The sequence below is a fragment of the Cottoperca gobio genome, chromosome 10, assembly GCF_900634415.1.
Source record: "Cottoperca gobio chromosome 10, fCotGob3.1, whole genome shotgun sequence".
Taxonomy (NCBI): domain Eukaryota; kingdom Metazoa; phylum Chordata; class Actinopteri; order Perciformes; family Bovichtidae; genus Cottoperca; species Cottoperca gobio.
The window spans coordinates 4,407,476-4,426,297 of NC_041364.1; the positions used below are offsets into that span (position 1 = coordinate 4,407,476).

The 18,822-nt window shown below is 40.3% G+C and overlaps 2 protein-coding genes across 2 annotated transcripts in view; one reads left to right on the forward strand and one right to left on the reverse strand.

The window, feature by feature from the left end:
- The window catches only part of neil3 (nei-like DNA glycosylase 3), an 8,230-nt gene extending 2,399 nt beyond the window's left edge, over nucleotides 1-5,831 (forward strand). Inside the window, 8 exon segments of the mRNA XM_029441043.1 lie at nucleotides 1-78; nucleotides 944-1,018; nucleotides 1,804-1,970; nucleotides 3,050-3,213; nucleotides 4,503-4,917; nucleotides 5,201-5,381; nucleotides 5,513-5,668; nucleotides 5,670-5,831. The exon segment at nucleotides 1-78 is cut by the window's left edge and continues 136 nt beyond it. Coding sequence (XP_029296903.1) covers nucleotides 1-78; nucleotides 944-1,018; nucleotides 1,804-1,970; nucleotides 3,050-3,213; nucleotides 4,503-4,917; nucleotides 5,201-5,381; nucleotides 5,513-5,668; nucleotides 5,670-5,696 — 1,263 coding nt within the window. The 3' untranslated portion in view covers nucleotides 5,697-5,831.
- A 65-nt stretch (nucleotides 5,832-5,896) lies between these two features.
- On the reverse strand, nucleotides 5,897-17,614 carry aga (aspartylglucosaminidase). Its single transcript, XM_029441049.1, has 9 exons — nucleotides 17,344-17,614; nucleotides 14,766-14,919; nucleotides 13,520-13,632; nucleotides 12,982-13,094; nucleotides 9,183-9,291; nucleotides 8,697-8,772; nucleotides 8,223-8,330; nucleotides 6,586-6,719; nucleotides 5,897-6,070 (listed from the first exon to the last, which is right to left on the reverse strand). The coding sequence occupies exons 1-9, from the start codon at nucleotides 17,459-17,461 to the stop codon at nucleotides 5,970-5,972; spliced, it is 1,026 nt and encodes a 341-aa protein (XP_029296909.1). The 5' UTR covers nucleotides 17,462-17,614; the 3' UTR covers nucleotides 5,897-5,969.
- Nucleotides 17,615-18,822: the final 1,208 nt, after the last annotated feature.

Consider the following 18,822-nt stretch of genomic DNA (forward strand, 5'->3'; position numbering starts at 1 on the left):
CAGGCCGTCATGCCAGGAGTCGGCAACATCATTAAAAACGAAGCCCTGTTTGACTCGGGCCTCCATCCAGCCGTGAAGGTATGGAAAAGATGATGGATTGTGTTCAGCAGAGGAATAAGAAGAGAGAATACAAATGCAAGACAACTCTCCACAGTGAGAAAGTTTAGACCCCCGTGTTACTGAGTGATGGGGGAAAGAGCAACGAGTGCATTGCGACACAGATACACACTCAGTGCAGTTCCATGAATGCATATAGTTTATTGAGACTCATAGGTCTGAGACTCTGATTTATAATATGGTAATAAAAACCTTTTTATTATTCATGATGTGGAAATCATATCACGTGAAATGTGAGTCAATTTCTCTTTAGAGCATATTTTCATTAAGCAAACTATAGTGTGTATGTTTTTTATAGTGACCTATCCATTGCAAGTAAGAGACACTTTGCTGCATGAATACTGCTTGCTATTACCAAACTATTGCTCTGCTTCCTTTTAGAAAGTGTTAGATGGAGTTTAAGAATATAGCGCACTGGACCAAAACATTTAATCTAGGACTTTTGGCCTCGTCTTTATCTGGGACCAATGAATCTTTTATGCGCTTTCCCCCTCAATTATTGAGCCCCTAGGTGTCCTGAAAGCTACAAGTGTTTGTGTGCTTTAGATCTTTCTTCTCTTTCTCACACCGACTGAGCCACAGTCAGGTTCCTGCTGCCTCGGCTTCAAGTCTTGGAAATACATTGCATGTCATTTTCTTTCTCTGTTGCATCATTTTAAATCCAGTTTTTCTTTCATGTTTGGTGTTTTTATTGCTTATACGCTTGTATTATTGATTTTGCTGACTGTGAAGCGTCTTTTAATCTCTGTTTTTGAAATGAAGAGCTATAGTTTATTCACTCTCTGGCCGCGAACTGTAACTAACTAACTCATTGCTCATTGTTAAGGTTAAACAGCTGACGGACGAGCAGATCCACCACGTGGTAAAGATGACGCGGGATTTCACTCTTCTGTTTTACAAGGTTAGACGTTTTGTACATCATTTAAAAATGTTGGTTATGATCTTAACTCTGTATGTGCTGTGAGGGGGAAATCTTAATGAGCAGAGGACTGGAAACCAAAGGCCGACGTGACGTCTCACGCTGAAGGTTTATTAGATCTTGTACAAGGAGAATAGATAATGCACATGCAGAGATGCACTCTCATCGTCTGCCAACCAGCCGCTCTCCCTCCATATTTAACCCAAACAAGGCGTTCCATAAATGTTTACATCCAGATGGATCACCACGATGGCTCTTGAAAATAGCAAGACGGTCGCAGCATCTCTCTGACCTCGCCAGTCTGAACCCACTGAACCATCTTCACTCGTATCTTGCAGCTGTGGGCCGTCAGCTCCCGGAGAAGATGAAAAACTGACACTCAGGACGTTCGTGTTTGATCTCAGACCTACTTAAATATCCTCTAACATGAGAGGGAAAGTCTAGGATCAAACTATGTATAGCGTCTAACGTTTGAATATATTTGAATAAATGTATATGCTAATAGATCATTAGCCCCACAATGACTTAACATGTGCGTAAACATGTACTTGTAGGTGTTTAGCGGACACCTCGTTTAGACTCGCAGTAATGGATTCACTTGCTGAGGAAGGATCCGACACATTTAAAGCCCCGCCGCCTAGAGAAAGGATCAAGCAAATATTCCTTGTCCGTGCACAATAGACCGGTGAGGAAAGGTGACTGTGTTTTTCCCCCTCTTCATCCTCGTCTTTTTATTCACTCCTGTTTGCCCTCCTCATCTCTATCAGTGTCGCAAAACTGGCTCTCCTCTCTACAAACATTACAAAGTCTACAAGCGTCCCCAGTGCGGCCTGTGCTTCCATGTCATCACAGTCTGTCGTCTTGGAGACAACGGCAGGATGACTTACTTGTGCGAGAGCTGTCAGACGGGAGATCCCAGCGGGGTGGAGATCAGGTAGAAATCCTCATAGACCGTCGGTGCTTTGACTGGAAAACTATTTCGGTTTTTTTTGCATTCTTGTAAGGACTGTTGTGGAGTTTGGTCTGAGTGTTGCGCAACAATATTTTATACCAATACATTTTTGAGAAGTAAAGGAAAGGGAATGAACTCTCTCTCAACTCTATAAAGATAATTATTATTGTTTGCCTGACATTACATTTAGTCTATTTAATCCATTTTTATTTAATACCAAAAAGCAACACGGTAAAGGGAGTATTTTTCCCAGCCTAGTGCTCGGCAGAAAGTTCTAAAGCCTTTTAGATAATACGTTCATATTTATAGAGGCCATCTTTGCAGGCAGATGGGCTTGGCAGGGAGTGGGAAGTGTTATGGGGGAAATTAATGCGCATATAAGGCTGTGTTTGCCAGACAGGGCACAGGCTCAACACCTCCTGGGTTGTATTTGAGCAAAGCTTTGCGAGGGGTTAGAGCCTAAAGCCCTTACAACGCATTACACAGCTGATAAAGCAATCTGTGAGGAAAGTTTCCTGAAAGCCACTGCTACTTTCCTCCTCCATGACTGTTGGCATTGCAGATTTAGCTTCTTGTCAAACATAGTCGAGCTTCATGTCAGAGCACTAACATGTATGCTCGGAGCAATTATATAAAACCTGTTGCCTCGTCGCACGTCTTCATCCTCTGCTTGAACCGCAAATGTTTGTGGAGTTAAAGTTGCCTCTTCTCTTTGCCTGTGTTTCCTATAACTTGGTTATGATAATATCTGTTGAATATTTAATATTTAGTGCTCATTTTGCATCCGCAGCTCCGAAGGATTAAGTGCCTGCAATATGAGTAATGTAGGTTTACATATGCACACATTGTAAATAATAACTGTAAAGTAATGCAATGAAAGTCATTAATGTCACAATTCCCTGTATGAAAGAGTCATTTTCCCTAAATTGAAATACTTAGTTGCCAGTTTATTAGGTACACCTAGTTAAGACTAATGCGATACAAAAGCCCTGCTGAAATCGTGTGTGTGTGTGTTTCTCTGTGTGTTTCTGTGTGTTTCTCTGTGTGTTTCCTGTATCCAGTAAGCTCCCCGTCAGGAACAGTTTGATTGGCTGGGCCTACAATGGGAGGACCAATGATAACGTGGCGAAGAAGGAGGAAGAGGACTGGGCCTGTCAACTCTGCACGCTCATCAACCAGCCAGCCGCAAAAGCCTGTGACGCCTGCCTCACTCCAAAACCTGAGAGTGAGTGAAATGTTGGCTTTCCGGTCACTGAGTGTGATGGGGCGACAGAAGGTCCTTGTTAGCGAGAGATAAAATAATAGTATCTGTAGTTTGGCTGAATGATCCCTGAATGATGCTGTTTGCCATCGACACTTAAGGACTTCTGAGCAAGGCACCAGACACCAAGCTGTTGAAGTTCGACTGCAGTCAAGCAGGCGGACTTAGTAGTTGTGTGTGTGTGTGTGTGTGTGTGCAGTATTGTTGCTGCACAAGTAATGAGTGCGTCTTGTCAGTTGGCCATTTGTCTCGGACTATCTTGAGATAAATCACGGCAGCAGTGAACTCGTGTCTCTCTGCTGCAAACACGCATTTGTTGTTGTTCTTATTTCTTTTTAGGATCACACCGCCACATATCAAACACATCAGGTTTATGTTTAACGACGGCTGATTGTGAAGTTGCGTGAGAGTCACTCAAGACTGCTGATTGCCCTCGGCTCATTTTATTGTGCCGAGCTTTCTAAGCACGGCTGTAACACGCCAGCCTCTTGTTCTGATCATGTCAAACGCACTCGGAACACAAACCTGCAGTTACAGTGCCTATAAAAAAACACAGTGTGTAATTTCTATTACAGATTACTTCTGCTAATCTAACGACAAAAAGCCCCAACAAATCCCCTTTGATTTAAAGAGACAGTACACGTCGTCTTCAACTGTTCAGAATGGAAAAAAAATATTAGTCCACGAAATCTAAATGTGCAATCATGTGTGCAAAGCATGAGCGTGAGTAAGTAATGACCGTAGGTGCATTAATAAAGAATTCCTTTTTTTAAATCTGTGGAAATACACACTGGACACATATTTCTCTAGAGTAATGTCCTGATTTGCATTTGTACAGTTAAATATTCTAATTTTCATAATGTTGACCACTGAGCTGCTTCACAAACAGCTGGGGGTTAAGTGCCTTGCTCAAGGACATGTTAATGGTTGTTGAGGGAGAGGAGAGTGATGCTTACTCACAGCTCTGGTAACGACTCCATTACTGAACACACTTCTTTTAAGAGTTTTGTTATATGGGGGGCTCGTTTCACGGAAATGTTCATAAGGGCATCTTAAGCTCAACAGATTGTGTGACATTTTATTTGACGACGCGGCGTGGCAGTCTCCTGCTTACTGGTAGATTTTTTTTATGGCAAGATAACCACTTAAAGCCAACAACAACCTGACTTTTATGAGAGCAGCCAGTGCACTAGAATAAACAGCAGCTGCTAAACATGAAATTAGTTTTCTCACTCTGGCTCCCGTCTCCACAGTCCACAACGACGGCACGAACGCCGAGGCGTCCCCCTTCAGCGCTGAGTTGATCAGATACCCCTGCACTGCCTTCAAGAAGCCACAAGAGGAGCTCAAAGTCAACTGGAGATCTGCATTCGGGACTTCCACCCTTGTTTTCTCTGACTTGAGCAAGAAGCCAAAGCCTGTAAACTCCCCACTCTCCCCAGCCAGCAGTCATTTGAATTCCTTGGCGACGGAGCGAGGTTTATATAAATACGGCGTCTGCCAAGGGACAACAAGCCCCAATTATGCCTCTGGTGGCTGGCAGAGGCAAAGTGCCGAGCTCTCCAATGGGGAATCGCTGGCCTCCTACAGTCACCCATCCAAGAAAATGAGAATTGATCACAGTTCCTTTCCCAGTAACAATGCTCAAAATGGGGCCCCCAACTCAGGGTGAGTGAATCTCTCGCTTGGCTATTCATGAATAAGTTTATAATAAGAGAAGTTTTTTTTGCAACCTCAGGGAGATAAGTGGGATAAAATAAAAAAAAGTATCTTACTGTGGAAACTAATGCAGCAAAAGATTGATGAATAGCTCTAATAGAATACCACACACACACACACACATCACCACACACACTTGTTTGTTCACTAATAAGCGTTGTGACAGGTACACGTGTGTTTTTACTTTCCATTAATTTCAAACTAATGAGACTTGTTTCTTTACTTGTGTCAGTAAGCGCAAAATAGAAGCGACAAGAAGCAGCTCCTCCATTTCTTCCAGTCCCAGCGCCCCTTGTTGTGCCTCCCATCGACGGCCAGCTGTCGTCAGAGCGGTCCACAAGGAGGGCGAGAATAAGGGCCGACAGTTCTACTCCTGCTCGCTTCCCAGAGAGACCAAGTGCAACTTCTTTGAGGTGAAAATGGAAAGCAACTGCTCTCTATGGCTTTGTGTCGCCTGGAAAATACATAACTACACATTATTCTTTACGAATGTTGGATTTTGTGTTCACAAAGTTAATAAAAACCTTATTTCCTGGGATTGCAGTGGGCCGACATGCACTTCCCCTCCTGTGAGCACGGGAAACGCTGTTTAATGAGGACGGTTCTGAAACTGGGACCAAACAATGGACGGAATTTCTTCACCTGCAGCTTGCAAAAGGGTAAACAGTGTGACTTCTTCCAGTGGGCAGAGACTGCACCAGGGGATATCCATCCTCCCTGGCTGTTAATGTGTTTCAGCAGTGCAGTACTTCTGCAACCCTGCCGCAACCCTGCTGCCTCCATGTTCATATCAATAAATGGACACAGAAAGGAACAGGATACCTCGACGTTAGCTTCGATTTCTACTAGCAGATGCATTTAAGCCAGAGAATGTTGTACTAATCGAGACTCTTTGTGTATTACGACGGGAAAAGATGAATAAATAAAGAATCTAATGACTTAACAAATGTTTGTTTTTATTACATCAGCATTAAAAATACACTCTGGAACATGTTGATTCATTAAAAGCAGTCCACAGATTTTAGGCGCGGTGCGTCGGACTCTGAGTTCCACACCATGAAGTGGAACTGGGAGAAGCCGGGGACTTTGTTGCAGGCGGCTCCTGATCAGAGACACGTTCAGGGGAAACAGTTTTACTCCTCTCTCTGAGGCTTAATTAAATACTGGTGTTACAATGTTGACGTATACATAGATATAATAAGTCTGATCACATCCTCTTTATCACTCTGGGAACGCAAATATCACAGGTTTGTTCACTGTCAAAGTGCCGTTAGAGTCAATAAGAATAAATGTTTAATACTGATGATATTACTGGAGCAGACTTTGTATAAAAGTTAAATATGGGATTACTTCTGGTTAAACATTTCACACTAAAGCAATGCCTGTATTGACATTGTGTCTGTTCAGGCCTCTCTTTGTAAATGTCAAAAGAACTTTATTTTGGAAGTTTAACATGCTTTTGGAATAATATATACAAATTGAAAGCAAATGCATTTGAGACGCTCTCATCCATGTGTCATACACAGCTGCTTGTCTACATCTCTGTAGACGTGAGCGTGTTTTAGTACCTTTTTGGCCGTGGCTGAACAGTCTGTAGTCGTGAACATTAACACTCACCATAATGGCCCGTTGTGTTTGCGCAGATGATGGCTCCAAAGAACTCTGAGTAATGCCTCTTGATTCTGGAAATGGCCGTCTTGCAGGCTGCCGAGGGATCTGCCCCGGCCCTCATCAGCTCCACGGCCAAGTAGCTGTTGGCAGGATTACATGCGGTACACGTATAGCAAACTAACAAGTGCTGTCAGGGCCACCGACCAGGACGATGATGATGGGGATGTGTTTGAGATTATACTGTCGGATACATGTAATGCAAACAAATGTGATGTGAACAAACGCTGATTAAATGTGATTTCAAAGTGTTATTTTCAGCCTCACTCGACGGTATGCGAGAGAGTTATCACATGTAAAGTACTTTTACTTCACTACATCTCAGAGGCACATATTGTACCTTTTACACAGCTGTTTGCTACTAGTTACTTCAGATTAACACAAAATATAATCAATAAATAGATTTGCTTTATTTGTCCCCAGGGGTAAATTCACAAGCTACCCAGGTAAAATAATATCTAAAATAATATCTAAAATAAATAAATAAATTTAAATGAGCAACATTAACATTAAAACACATAAATGCATCAATAATTATAAAATTATAATTAATATATATGGTTCTAAAATGGGCCATTCTGCAAAATGAGTACTTATTTTTGGTACTTTAAATATTTAGTGATGCTGCTTATCATGCGTCACATCCTACCTGTTAGACAAACATCGATAACAAGCTAATTAGTTTTATTATAATCCTCCTGTCTGGAGAGACGTACTTGAATGCATCTCATAACACTCATCTAAGAGGAGATTGAGGATCTTTGGTCCTGCAGATTTAGGTCCAACATACACGACAGATGTATTTTTAAAATGGCCCATCACTGGTGGGGATGTTTTACTGCGACGTGTTGACAGGAAAGTCCTTTAGGAAGGTTTGTCAGCATATTTGGAACAAGTGTGTGTGTGTGTGTGTGTGTGTGTGTGTGTGTGTGGCATGGAGAATGAATGATAAGCACACTTCAGTGCACGAGCAGCGAGGACTTCTTGTAAAACTCAAACACATATCGTTCCAGGAAGTGAAAATCTATGATTGAAATAGGGGGCCCTTGGGTGCGGTTGTGTGTGTGACTATGAATGTAAAGCGGAGTGCAACTTTAAAAAAAAAAAAACTCCCAAAACTATCCAGAATAAATAAATCTTACAAAAATAACCCTCTGAGACTTCCATAGTCTCACAGCCTGGAAACAAACACAAGCTTTAGTCTCTAAAAAATCTCACCTCTTCTGTGCAATTTACAAATGACAGTTTTAGGGCAATGTAGTCACCGCCTCCACTCGTTCTAATACTAGAGGTGCACTTGCAGCAAAAGGTTCACATCAGAAATTGGCTGTTCAAAAAACTACATGTGTCACAGATGTCAATATTCTCTGAAACTCCATTTTTCTGTCAAGGAAAAAGCCATGCAACACTCCTATAATTCAAAACTGTAGCAAAAAGCCTGGCGAGGGCGCACAAAGGAGTTGTGATGCAGTCAACGCGTCTCATGGAATCTTAAATGCAACACCTTTGGATGACTATTTATGACAGGAAGCTATTTTTATATGCATTTTTGAACTGAGGAAGAAAACTCAGAAAACAATCGGTACCTTGGCAAAAAGCGCATCATGAGGTCTCCGTCTCCAGTCGCCGCGGCACCACCGGCTGAGCTGTCGGCGTAGGCCCCTGCTCCAACAATAGGAGAGTCCCCGACACGACTGCAGGACAGGAAGATGACTAATGTCACGTGTGTAGAGAACAACAATCAAGTTCAGAATGTACTTTGTTGCACTAAAACGAAGGGAACATGTGGAGTTGTTGTTACTTATAGGTTATTATGCTCTGATGTTACTGGTCCGGCCCACTTGAGATTAAATTGTGCTGCATGTGGCCCCTGAACTAACATGAGTTTGACACCCCCCTGCTCTAAAGTCTAAACTATCGTCTAAGCTTCTGTCTCTGATTTAAAGCATCATCTCGTTCACTAATGCAATTGTTGTAATAAGTAGCTCCCGTATGTTGTAATGACTGATTTAAATAAGCCTGCTTAAACATAACATAGATTATAACACTAATCTACATACCCTGGAACTTTGTGAGTCAGTCCGTTGGTTGATGTGCCAGCAGCCAGGTGACCGTCTTGATCAAGAGCAACCATCCCTGGTGCACATTGAAACGTCAGCCATCACCAAGGTGTCGTGGTCGCAGAAGAAAGCTCGACAAAGTCAATTAAAGCCGTTGTGTGAGGTGGCACTTACGCCGCTAAAGGTTTTTGTAAGCATCATTAAATTCCTGCCGCTTCCAGGTGCCTTGATCAGCACACAAGTCTCGCTCAGAACAAACAAAATATCTTCATTTGATCATTTGGACAAAAACAAAAAATTGAATTAAATCAAAAGTGAAATGCTCCCCTGCTAACCTGCACGGCCTGTCTGTGTTCCTTTCTTGGCACATTATGCCGCCAAACTATCTCCTCCACGTCTAGTTTCAAGTGTTAAATATTAAACGGTGTAAGATGCCTGAGGAAAGCTGATTCCGCTTCACACCCCGTGTTAACAGAAACAACCTACCTATGGTGTCATGGGAGTGCGTATTAGCATGCTGTGCCCTCATGTTCTGTTTCAGAGTCGCTGACGGCTTGTAGGGTCCGCAGGACTTGGAAGGATCTGGAAAAACATTCTTTTTTGACAGGAAAGAAAACATTACTGTTTGCATAATGTCATAATCCTTCCACTCAATCATTGTAGTCGCACACTAGACTGTGAATTCCAGCAAATTTGCTTCGACTTGCTGTCAAAACGGCTATTTACACCGAGTGGTTTGGCACATGATGATAAACAGCATGGAGTCTGGTTCTAAAATCTTATTTTCAGTGACTGCGAACCATCGCATGAACAAAACAACTCTGTTTTAAATCCCTGCTGCAGCGAAAATGTGTCCTTAAGCGGTCAAATCCTATGTTTTATTGAGACCGACAACCTAATGTACCCGAGGCGAGAGCAGCTTGAGAAAAGGTTTCCCTGTCTCTCTACCTCCAAGTGTCTGCTCTGCTCTTATGAGTGACTGAGTGTACCAAGCAGCTTGACCTGCAGGGAAGTGTGAAAAGTTCATGCTGTTCCTTTGATGTAACGTTCTGCCAGAAAATGTCACGTTTTGAAACTGAACAGCCACAAAACACAAGCCGTGAAAAGGTAAAAATGTAAATGTTAAAACAAAAAGGTCTTTTCACAGAGAACGTGCATCTGTATCAGCGTTACCTTCGTGCATCATGTTATTAATAAACCAATGTTGGGATCAGCTTTATGGAGGTGCGTGTGCATTATTCATAAAGCAAAGTCTGGAATATTCCATTTCATAACCTTGTCCAAAACAAAATTATCTCACGAGTCGATATAAAATCGATTCCTGATTCAGTACTTAGAGATGATGGTAGCAGAGTAAAGTGTGTATAAGATTATGGAGTTTTTATATTTGAATAAGTTATATCAACTGATTAAATGCAACAATGTAGACACACAAAGGCAAACCTAAAACACAAGGTAACATTTATTCTTGCTAAACTTGCACAACTAACCACGTTTTACTAAAAGGTTTAAAAGAATTTCTCAATTGTCAGTGGACCTTCAATTATTATTATTTATTAAGTGTCAAGTTATATAAAAACTAAAATGTTACATAAATAAAAATTAGATTTTAAATGTTTATACTAATATATATATATATATATATATATATATATATATATATATAATATATATATATATTTAAAATCTATTAGAAAAATAATAATATATATATATATACACACTTTAAACTCAATTTTTTCAATTATTTATAATTCCAACTTATCTTTTTTATATATCTCTATATATCTATTTTTTTTTCTATATATATCTGCTCTATATCTCTCTATATCTCTCTCCTATATCTCTATCTACTATCTCTCTTTATCCTATATATATATATATATAATTTATATATATATATATATAAACACACACACCACACACACAGGACTGTCTCAGAAAATTAAGAATATTGTGATAAAGTTCTTATTTCTGTAATGCAATTAAAAAAACAAAAATGTCATGCATTCTGGATTCATTACAAATCAACTGAAATATTGCAAGCCTTTTATTATTTTAATATTGCTGATTATGGCTTACAGCTTAAGAAAACTCAAAAATCCTATCTCAAAAATTAGAATAGTTCCTCAGACCAAGTAAAAAAAAAAGATTTATAACAGCAAAACAAAATCAAACATTTGAAAATGTCCATTAATGCACTCAGTACTTGGTTGGGAATCCTTTTGCACGGATTACTGCATCAATGCGGCGTGGCATGGAGGCAATCAGCCTGTGGCATTGCTGAGGTGTTATGGATGCCCAGGATGCTTCAAGTAGCGGCCTTTAGCTCATTAGCATTGTTGGGTCTGGTGTCTTTCAGCTTCTTCTTCACAATACCCCACATATTCTCTATGGGGTTCAGGTCAGGGGAATTGGCAGGCCAATCGAGGACAGTAATGCCATGGTCAGTACACCAGTTACTGGTGGTTTTGGCACTGTGGGCAGGTGCCAGATCATGCTGGAAAATGAATTCCTCATCTCCATAGAGCTTTTCAGCAGACGGAAGCATGTAGTGCTCTAAAATCTCTTGGTACACAGCTGCATTTACTCTGGGCTTGATGAAACACAGTGGACCAACACCAGCAGCTGACATGGCTCCCCAAACCATCGCTGACTGTGGGAACTTCACACTGGATTTCAAGCAACTTGGATTTTGCTCCTCTCCAGCCTTTCTCCAGACTCTGGCGCCTTGACTTCCAAATGAAATACAAAACTTGCTTTCGTCTGAAAAGAGGACTTTGGACCACTCTGCAACTGTCCAGTGCTTCTTTTCCATAGCCCAAGTCAGACGCTTCTTCCGTTGTCTTGAGTTCAGAAGTGGCTTGACCATGGGAATACGGCTATTGTAGCCCATTTCCCGGACACGTCTGTGAACAGTGGCTTTTGATACCTGGACTCCAGCTTCAGTCCACTGTCTTTGAAGCTCCTCCAAATTCTGGAAGCGACTCTTCTTCACAATGCTGTTAAGGCTGCGGTCATCTCTCTTGGTTGTGCAGCGTTTCCTGCCACATTTCCCCCTTCCAACAGACTTTTTGTGGATGTGCTTTGAAACTGCACTCTGTGAACAGCTTGCTCTTTGAGACATTTCTTTTTGTGTCTTACCCTCCTGATGGAGGGTGTCAATGATGGTCCTCTGGACAGCAGTCAGATCAGCAGTCTTCCCCATACTTGTGATTTAGTTTACTGAACCAAGCTGAGTGTTTTTCAAGGCTCAGGAAACCCTTGCAGGTGTTTCGAGTTAATTAGACGATTCAAGTGATTCGTTGAACACCCTACTAGTATACTTTTTCATGATATTCTAATATTTAGAGATAGGATATTTGAGTTTTCTTAAGCTGTATGCCATAATCAGCAATATTAAAATAATAAAAGGCTTGCAATATTCCAGTTGATTTGTAATGAATCCAGAATGTATGACTTTTTTTTTTTTTTTTTTTTTTTTTTTTTTTTTTTTTTTTTTAAATTGCATTACAGAAAATAAAGAACTTTATCACAATATTCTAATTTTCTGAGACAGTCCTGTATATATATATATATATATATATATATATATATATATATATATATATATATATATATATATATATATATATATATATATAATTAAATAGATTTTATTTATGTAACATTTTTATGTAACATATACATATATATATATAAAAACGTTACATAAATAAAATTAGACGACAATGCTCGACACAACTTTAAATGTGGCGTGTAGGATTACTGTCAGTAACAATATTTAGGTTCTTTTGTAGAAAAAATAATGATTAAAATTTTGAGTTTTGGAAAATTATGAATCGATTCAGAATCTTAGAAAATAAGAATCGTGATATTTACATAAATAGATTTTCCCCCCACCCATCACAGTGATGAGCATTTTCCTCATGAACTCGTAATGAAGCAGCTCAGTGGAGTTCCTTGAAATGGACAGCCCTCCGTGTACAATGCTGTGAATGTGATCAACAGCACACTGCACAGTCTCTCTGGCACAGTAGCAGCTGAGCTTAAAAGGATTCTGTTCTGGAGATTTGGGGGCATTATTGAGGAAGTGAATAGGTTCATATTTAAAGAATAGCAGCACGTCGGCACTGTAGGGCATCACCTCTGCCACAGGAGCAGACTTTCTTTATCAACTTCTTTAGTATGCCTGTCAGTTTCTCCGCTTATTATCAATCTTTTAGAAGCAGCGCGCCTGTAGCCAATGCAGGTAAGAAAAACACACTCTAATACGCACACACACCTTTCGATAATTAGGTTGGCAGTTGCCCTTCAGCCACTGCGAGAAAATATTCACAGAGTTGTTGGTAGTCAGGTCTTCTGCGATGAAGCCCATGTTTTCAGCAAACACAGAAGCTATGAAGAGAAATTAATACTTTCAGGTCAAGTTACACATCGTGGTCCACGCTGACCTTGGGTTAGAAGCAAACAAAGGGTCACAAACAAAGCAGGGACTGGAGGCAATCATCTTGTTTAGGTTTGTAGCGTCGGCATGCGAGGGAGGACAAGTCTTTAGCGTCGCTACTGTCGGGAACAGCAGTGACCTTACCGTTCCCATAAGAAGGATGTTTCAATTCAAATTAGTATTTCATTGAATTCATTAAATCTTTTCTTAGGATGCCACTTGACATGAAAAATAATAAATAAACCTTATTCAAGAGTTTAAAACATATGTATCGTATATACATTTAATTCTCCAAATGTTAAGATTTTCCCGTTCAACATTAACCGTGATCTTTCGTACTTTTGTGCAGATTAAAAATGACTAACTCCACACATACCGGACTCTCCCACCAGCAGCGTGTGGTCAGTGTGCTCCATCACAGCTCTCGCTACTCCGATGGCATTCTTGATTCTCCTCAGGTCTGCAACTGCACCAACCTCCATCGTGTCTCTACACAGAAAACAAGCTATCACTAGAGGTTCCCTGGAGACGAGAAGTATCTGTTTATTAGCGCATAACGTGCTACTCAGGCTAACGTCACAGTGAGCCGTGTCAGATATTTATGAATGAGATAATTATAAAGTAAAAGTAAAAATCCCTTTTTTACAGAGTGATGCAATTTACTAGAAATGCCTTGTAATACATTCTACATCTGTCAAACCTATATGCAGTTACGATACTGTGTGTGCAGTTTGTTGTGGTGATGTAATAAATTGCATCATAAAGGAGGTGTTTCTAATATTTATCCAGCACAACAAACTCAAGTATTTAGAGAGCTGCTCTGCAGGGATCTTCTATTGGATTGCATTAAAGCGTACAGGTGTTTCGATTATTGTGTTCAGTCAAAGTACACAACATGTCTGCTGGTGATAGCCGCTGTGTTTCATATGCGGCTGTATTGGATAGTGTGTGGGAGATCTTCTTTGCACAATGTATTCATGACTTTTGTTATAACCCAAAAAAAGTAATTTTTCCTGCAAAATGAAAGAAAGGAACATTCTGTGGTGTAATAATAAAACCTGTTGGCCTTTTGTTCGTCATCGTGAGCTCGTATGTGTCTCCCCTGATAACTCTGGAGTATAAATGTTTGCAGTTAAAGTCAATAACGGGCAAGTTTTTACATTTAATGATCTTAATTAGTGCTTTATGAAAGAGAGGCTGAAAGGTCAACCAGTTATAGTTATAAATGTTAAAGATAGACGGCACCAGCACACACCACGCTGACAGCTGCAGGTGCCTAATTAGAGTGCTCACTTTTAATTGAATATAGGGAATTTATGTTCATTTATAGCTATTTCTTGCTTATATTTCTAAGTTTTCAGGAATTTAGGACGATAGCATTGCTGGAGATTCAAAAGGTCGTCAAAACATAAGATTTGCAAAGATGAACTGAGCGTGCACGGTCTCACACAGCTGCTCTTAGGTTGCACAAATGGCAGCTGGTTAAAAACTAAACAGCTGTTAAGTCCCAATAGACTCTACAAATTGTCCATGTTACTCACCTGCTTAATCAACTGCTTCTTTATGCAGAATTAGAAATATTCTCTACTGTGTAATTTAATTTTTTTATGTGCGTGGTTTACCCGTTCATGATCATGGCGTCCAGCGTGGTCTCTCCAGACTCATCTGGGCTCCCACCATAGCCGACGCTGCCGTCACACTGCTCGATTTGACAGCGGCCGCAGCCCTTCTCCACTGCATCCAGCACTGAGCCGCCGGACTGCAGGGCCCGCCATGCTGCAGGATGAGAAAGGAAATGTTCAGTGTTATTCCTAGGATAGGAAGTAAACACCCTCCACCAGTCACAGTATTACAGGGACTGTGACTGCTTGACTTGGGAGGTAACGTGAGGTCACCTGCTCTGAGGAAACTTTACTATTACACAATTACATTTAGTTTGAGAGCAATCTAATTTAATATGATCCGATACCACAAAACACATTATTGCAAACGAGATTTAGCTTATATTGAATATAACATGCGATATACGATAATTATATATCAAATCTGGGATTAAAAAAAAAGAAAAGTATTGCATTTTGTCCGGTTTACGTATCTGAGCTGACGTGTTAAAGGTTCAGATGCATGAGATGACCAGCACCATGGATTCCTAATAAACAGGGATTGTGAGCCGACAAGCATTTGGTCACTGATCCCCCAAGTGCCCATGGGGGATCAAAATACCAACTGGTAGCACTGTCACCAGCTTGCCACTAAATTATCAGACCATCACACTGTGCAGCAGGGGACTACCACAAATTCCCCCTCTTATCATTTATGATTCATATAAATGATGTCCGTCCACCATCTCTGGTAAGTGCTCTTGTCTCAGGATATTGTTTATGTTTTTAATATACATCTATATATAGTATAGCTATATATGTGTGTGTGTATATACACAATCCTTTTCACTTAGAAAATGCAGCCAATTGGAAGAGGAGATTAGCCTGCTATTGTCAGCTGCTTCTGTAAGCCCCCAAAGGAAGAAAGATCTGCATGGGCGGATCAATAGTAAAGGCTCACACTTCTGAATATCCGCCCACACAATAGATAGCTGGCTACATTTTTCAATTTCATAACCAAACCTCAGGGATGAATTAAAGGTTATCAATCTATCAAAAAAGGTGCGATGTTTTAGTTAACTTTACTCACCAGTAGAATTTGATAGTGTTGATGTTTTTTTAACACCATTTCTATCTTTATTTTGTTGTTGTGTTGTTGTACGGAGCTGTGCACCTGCTGGAAATCCACTTGACAGATAAGTCACAAGCAATGCTGAAATATTTTCAGTTTCAACTTGAACATGTCCAATGTATCATCCTGCAGGAAATAAAATAGAGTTCCGGCAGACCTGCCAACGGCAGTTATAAAGCCTACTGGGTTCTTCCCATTTTCTATCCCCGTCTTCGACTCTGATGGTCTTAGAAACTTGGACAGTAAGCTGGAGTGGAGTCACAAGTATACTGCGGAAAAAAGATATAATAGTGTGAGGGGGTAATCCTGAAAATACTGGTTATGGAGCCTGCCAGAGATTGCACTCAACACACACACACACACACACACACACACACACTGTCTCCTTTCGTAATGGAGAATTGCTCATCCGGTTCGATCTTGAGGTCATAAATAAACGTTAGAATTAGAAAAATAATAAACAGTTCAATTATCATTATTGATTAATCTGCAGATCATTTTCTGATTATTCAGTCGGCCTATAATACGTTGGTAAATAATGAAACATGCTCTTCATAATTTACTAAAATCAAAGTGATGTCTTAAATGCTGTTTCTTTTTTGTTTTTTTAAAGAACAACAGACCAAAACCTGAAGAGACTCCATTCATCATCACGTATCACGGAGACACTTTTAAAAAGCTGGAACCAGAGAAAGGTTGAGTTGATAAATGACTCAAACAATTAGGCCTAATCGGGAGATCAAAACAGTTGCAGATTAATTTTCTGTGTAATTGTCGTTTCGGCTCTAAACATTTCATCAGGATTCTAATCAGGAATGAAATGAAAGAAATAGAAATAATAGAAAAAGGAAAAAACATCATTTAAGCCTTGCTTCATTAGTTATCTAAATTAATTTAGAAAACTACAGCTCTGCACCTACTAAGACTGTTCGACATGTCGATGTTATTTAACAATTCAAAGCAGATGCATTTCACAAAACACAAGGCAGAGGATATCTTAGAATAACACATATTATATACAACGTCTGCTTCTCTTTCAAATGTCATGCAAAGATTGCCTCTGCTAAATTAAATGATTGCACTTGGTGTGTTTACATACCATACAAAATATCTTGAATTATGTATTTTTTGTTCAATAAGCGGCATTGTGAGAATATTGTACTGAATAAAAGCAATAAAGAGGCAAAAGAAAATCTTATATTGCAGTTGCAAACCAACACAGGTAGGCTACATAGCAATTCACCTGATGACATCTGTACAGTACACTTCAGTAAACTACACAGTGCAGTGGAGTGTGCAGCAGACTGCAGTATATCTGTCCAGGGAATAACCCAGGCACAATATATTGGTGTTTTTTAAAACATATAACAAATGGACACAATTAGTTTTATGGCTGGCATTTTATTTGTGTGTCACATGACTGAACTCTAGCCTGAAAGAAACTTCTGTAACAACTGTGTGACCTACCTGCAGCCGTTGCGTTCTTGAATGGCCACGTGTTGATAACTAGAGGTAGTGATGTATGTCCGAGTGGAAACAGTGCCGTGGAAACCAGGAGCAGCACAAACATGTCACAACTCTGCATGACAACGAAACAGAGGATTTCTGACGTTATGTCCTGTTCATTGCTATGTTTCCAGTAAGTAATAGTCTTATTTATACAGTCTATAGTAGCCTAATAGCCCCGCAGACAGCTTATGTGTTGATAAAGAGAATTTGCTACACTTTGGTTTGATGTCACATTTAAACTTCCTTGTTGTGTCACATGCTTAGTGGGCGGGTTCTTCTTTAAAGGGGCAGTACAAATACTTAGCAGGAGGAAATCTGTCCAGCATCAGTTGTACAGTATGGCTTCATGACTCAAATGACCTGGGATAAAAGAACATTTTATCAAACGTTTTATGCAAGGGAATTAATTCAGAATTATTCTCAAGGTCGTCACTTATTCTGTATGATGTAGGCTCATGCACTTATGAGAAATAATGTTTTGAGGTGGCCAGCAATGTCATAACATAACAGATGCATTGTCTAAGAAGTAAGCTAGCAATGCCTATCATGCTAAATGTTACATGTTAACATAATAGCTGTTATGCTGCATTATAGTTCTCCAGGCACCAGTAGCAACACTGAGCAGATGAGCAGGGGAGAAATACCATTTTAGATTGTACAGCAGCCATTTTGACTTGTCACAATAAGAAGAGCACATGTTTAATTAATATCAATATTGCATTTCATGCAGGTGAGCCTAGTTGCAGGGTCCTGCTTGTGTGCATGCTGACTCATTGGTACGGCTTCAGGGAACTGAGCCATCATTAACTAAATGTAGTGACCTGGCAGTCAAGATGTCTGATGTCAGAAAAGTCTCTTGACTTTAATGGAAATCACCTTTACCATATCAGAGTACGTTTTATTTCTCCTGTTAGATTGCTGAGAGGTTCACTTTGCCTCTGGTGAGTTTGTGTTTTCAGCATTTTTCAATGAAAGAACTTAACGGAGATTGCATCTGAAATGAGCAGGTGGATATTGAATTATTAACGTGCAAACATTCATACTGGTCTGCAGGATGAACTTTGTAACCTGGCAGTTTCCACTGGTTGCCCTCATTCACACCAGAGTGCTCAGACTTCCCCACTTCAGCTGAAACAGTGATCTTGGCTGCTTGGGATAACGGTGACATTACTCGAGGGGTTCATTCACTCCGGAGATGCCAGGGTAAGTATTTGCTGCTTGTGCTTTTGGTAGAGGTCTTGGCTCAGGACAATCTGTTTGTGTTTGGTAAATGTCAGCAAACTGACTAATGCCCTGGTTGCTGACTGATTCTCCGTCCAGTCTCAGCTTTTCTGCGGTATGCTTTACAAAGATTCCTTCTGTTAGAGGCATGACTTTGTTGCAGGGTCTCTGCAGATGTGCTTGTAGAAGATGTCAAAGTGCTTTATGTCTGCCTCT

Bases quoted from the DNA above. Each gene is read 5' to 3' on its own strand.
- aga (XM_029441049.1), bottom strand. From the start codon at position 17,461: ATGCAGAGTTGTGACATGTTTGTGCTGCTCCTGGTTTCCACGGCACTG. The intron at 13,633-14,765 runs GTAAACCACGCA...TTTTCTGTGTAG, and splicing joins GACGCCATGATCATGAACGG to AGACACGATGGAGGTTGGTG. The intron at 8,331-8,696 runs GTATGTAGATTA...CCTGTCCTGCAG, and splicing joins CTGACTCACAAAGTTCCAGG to TCGTGTCGGGGACTCTCCTA.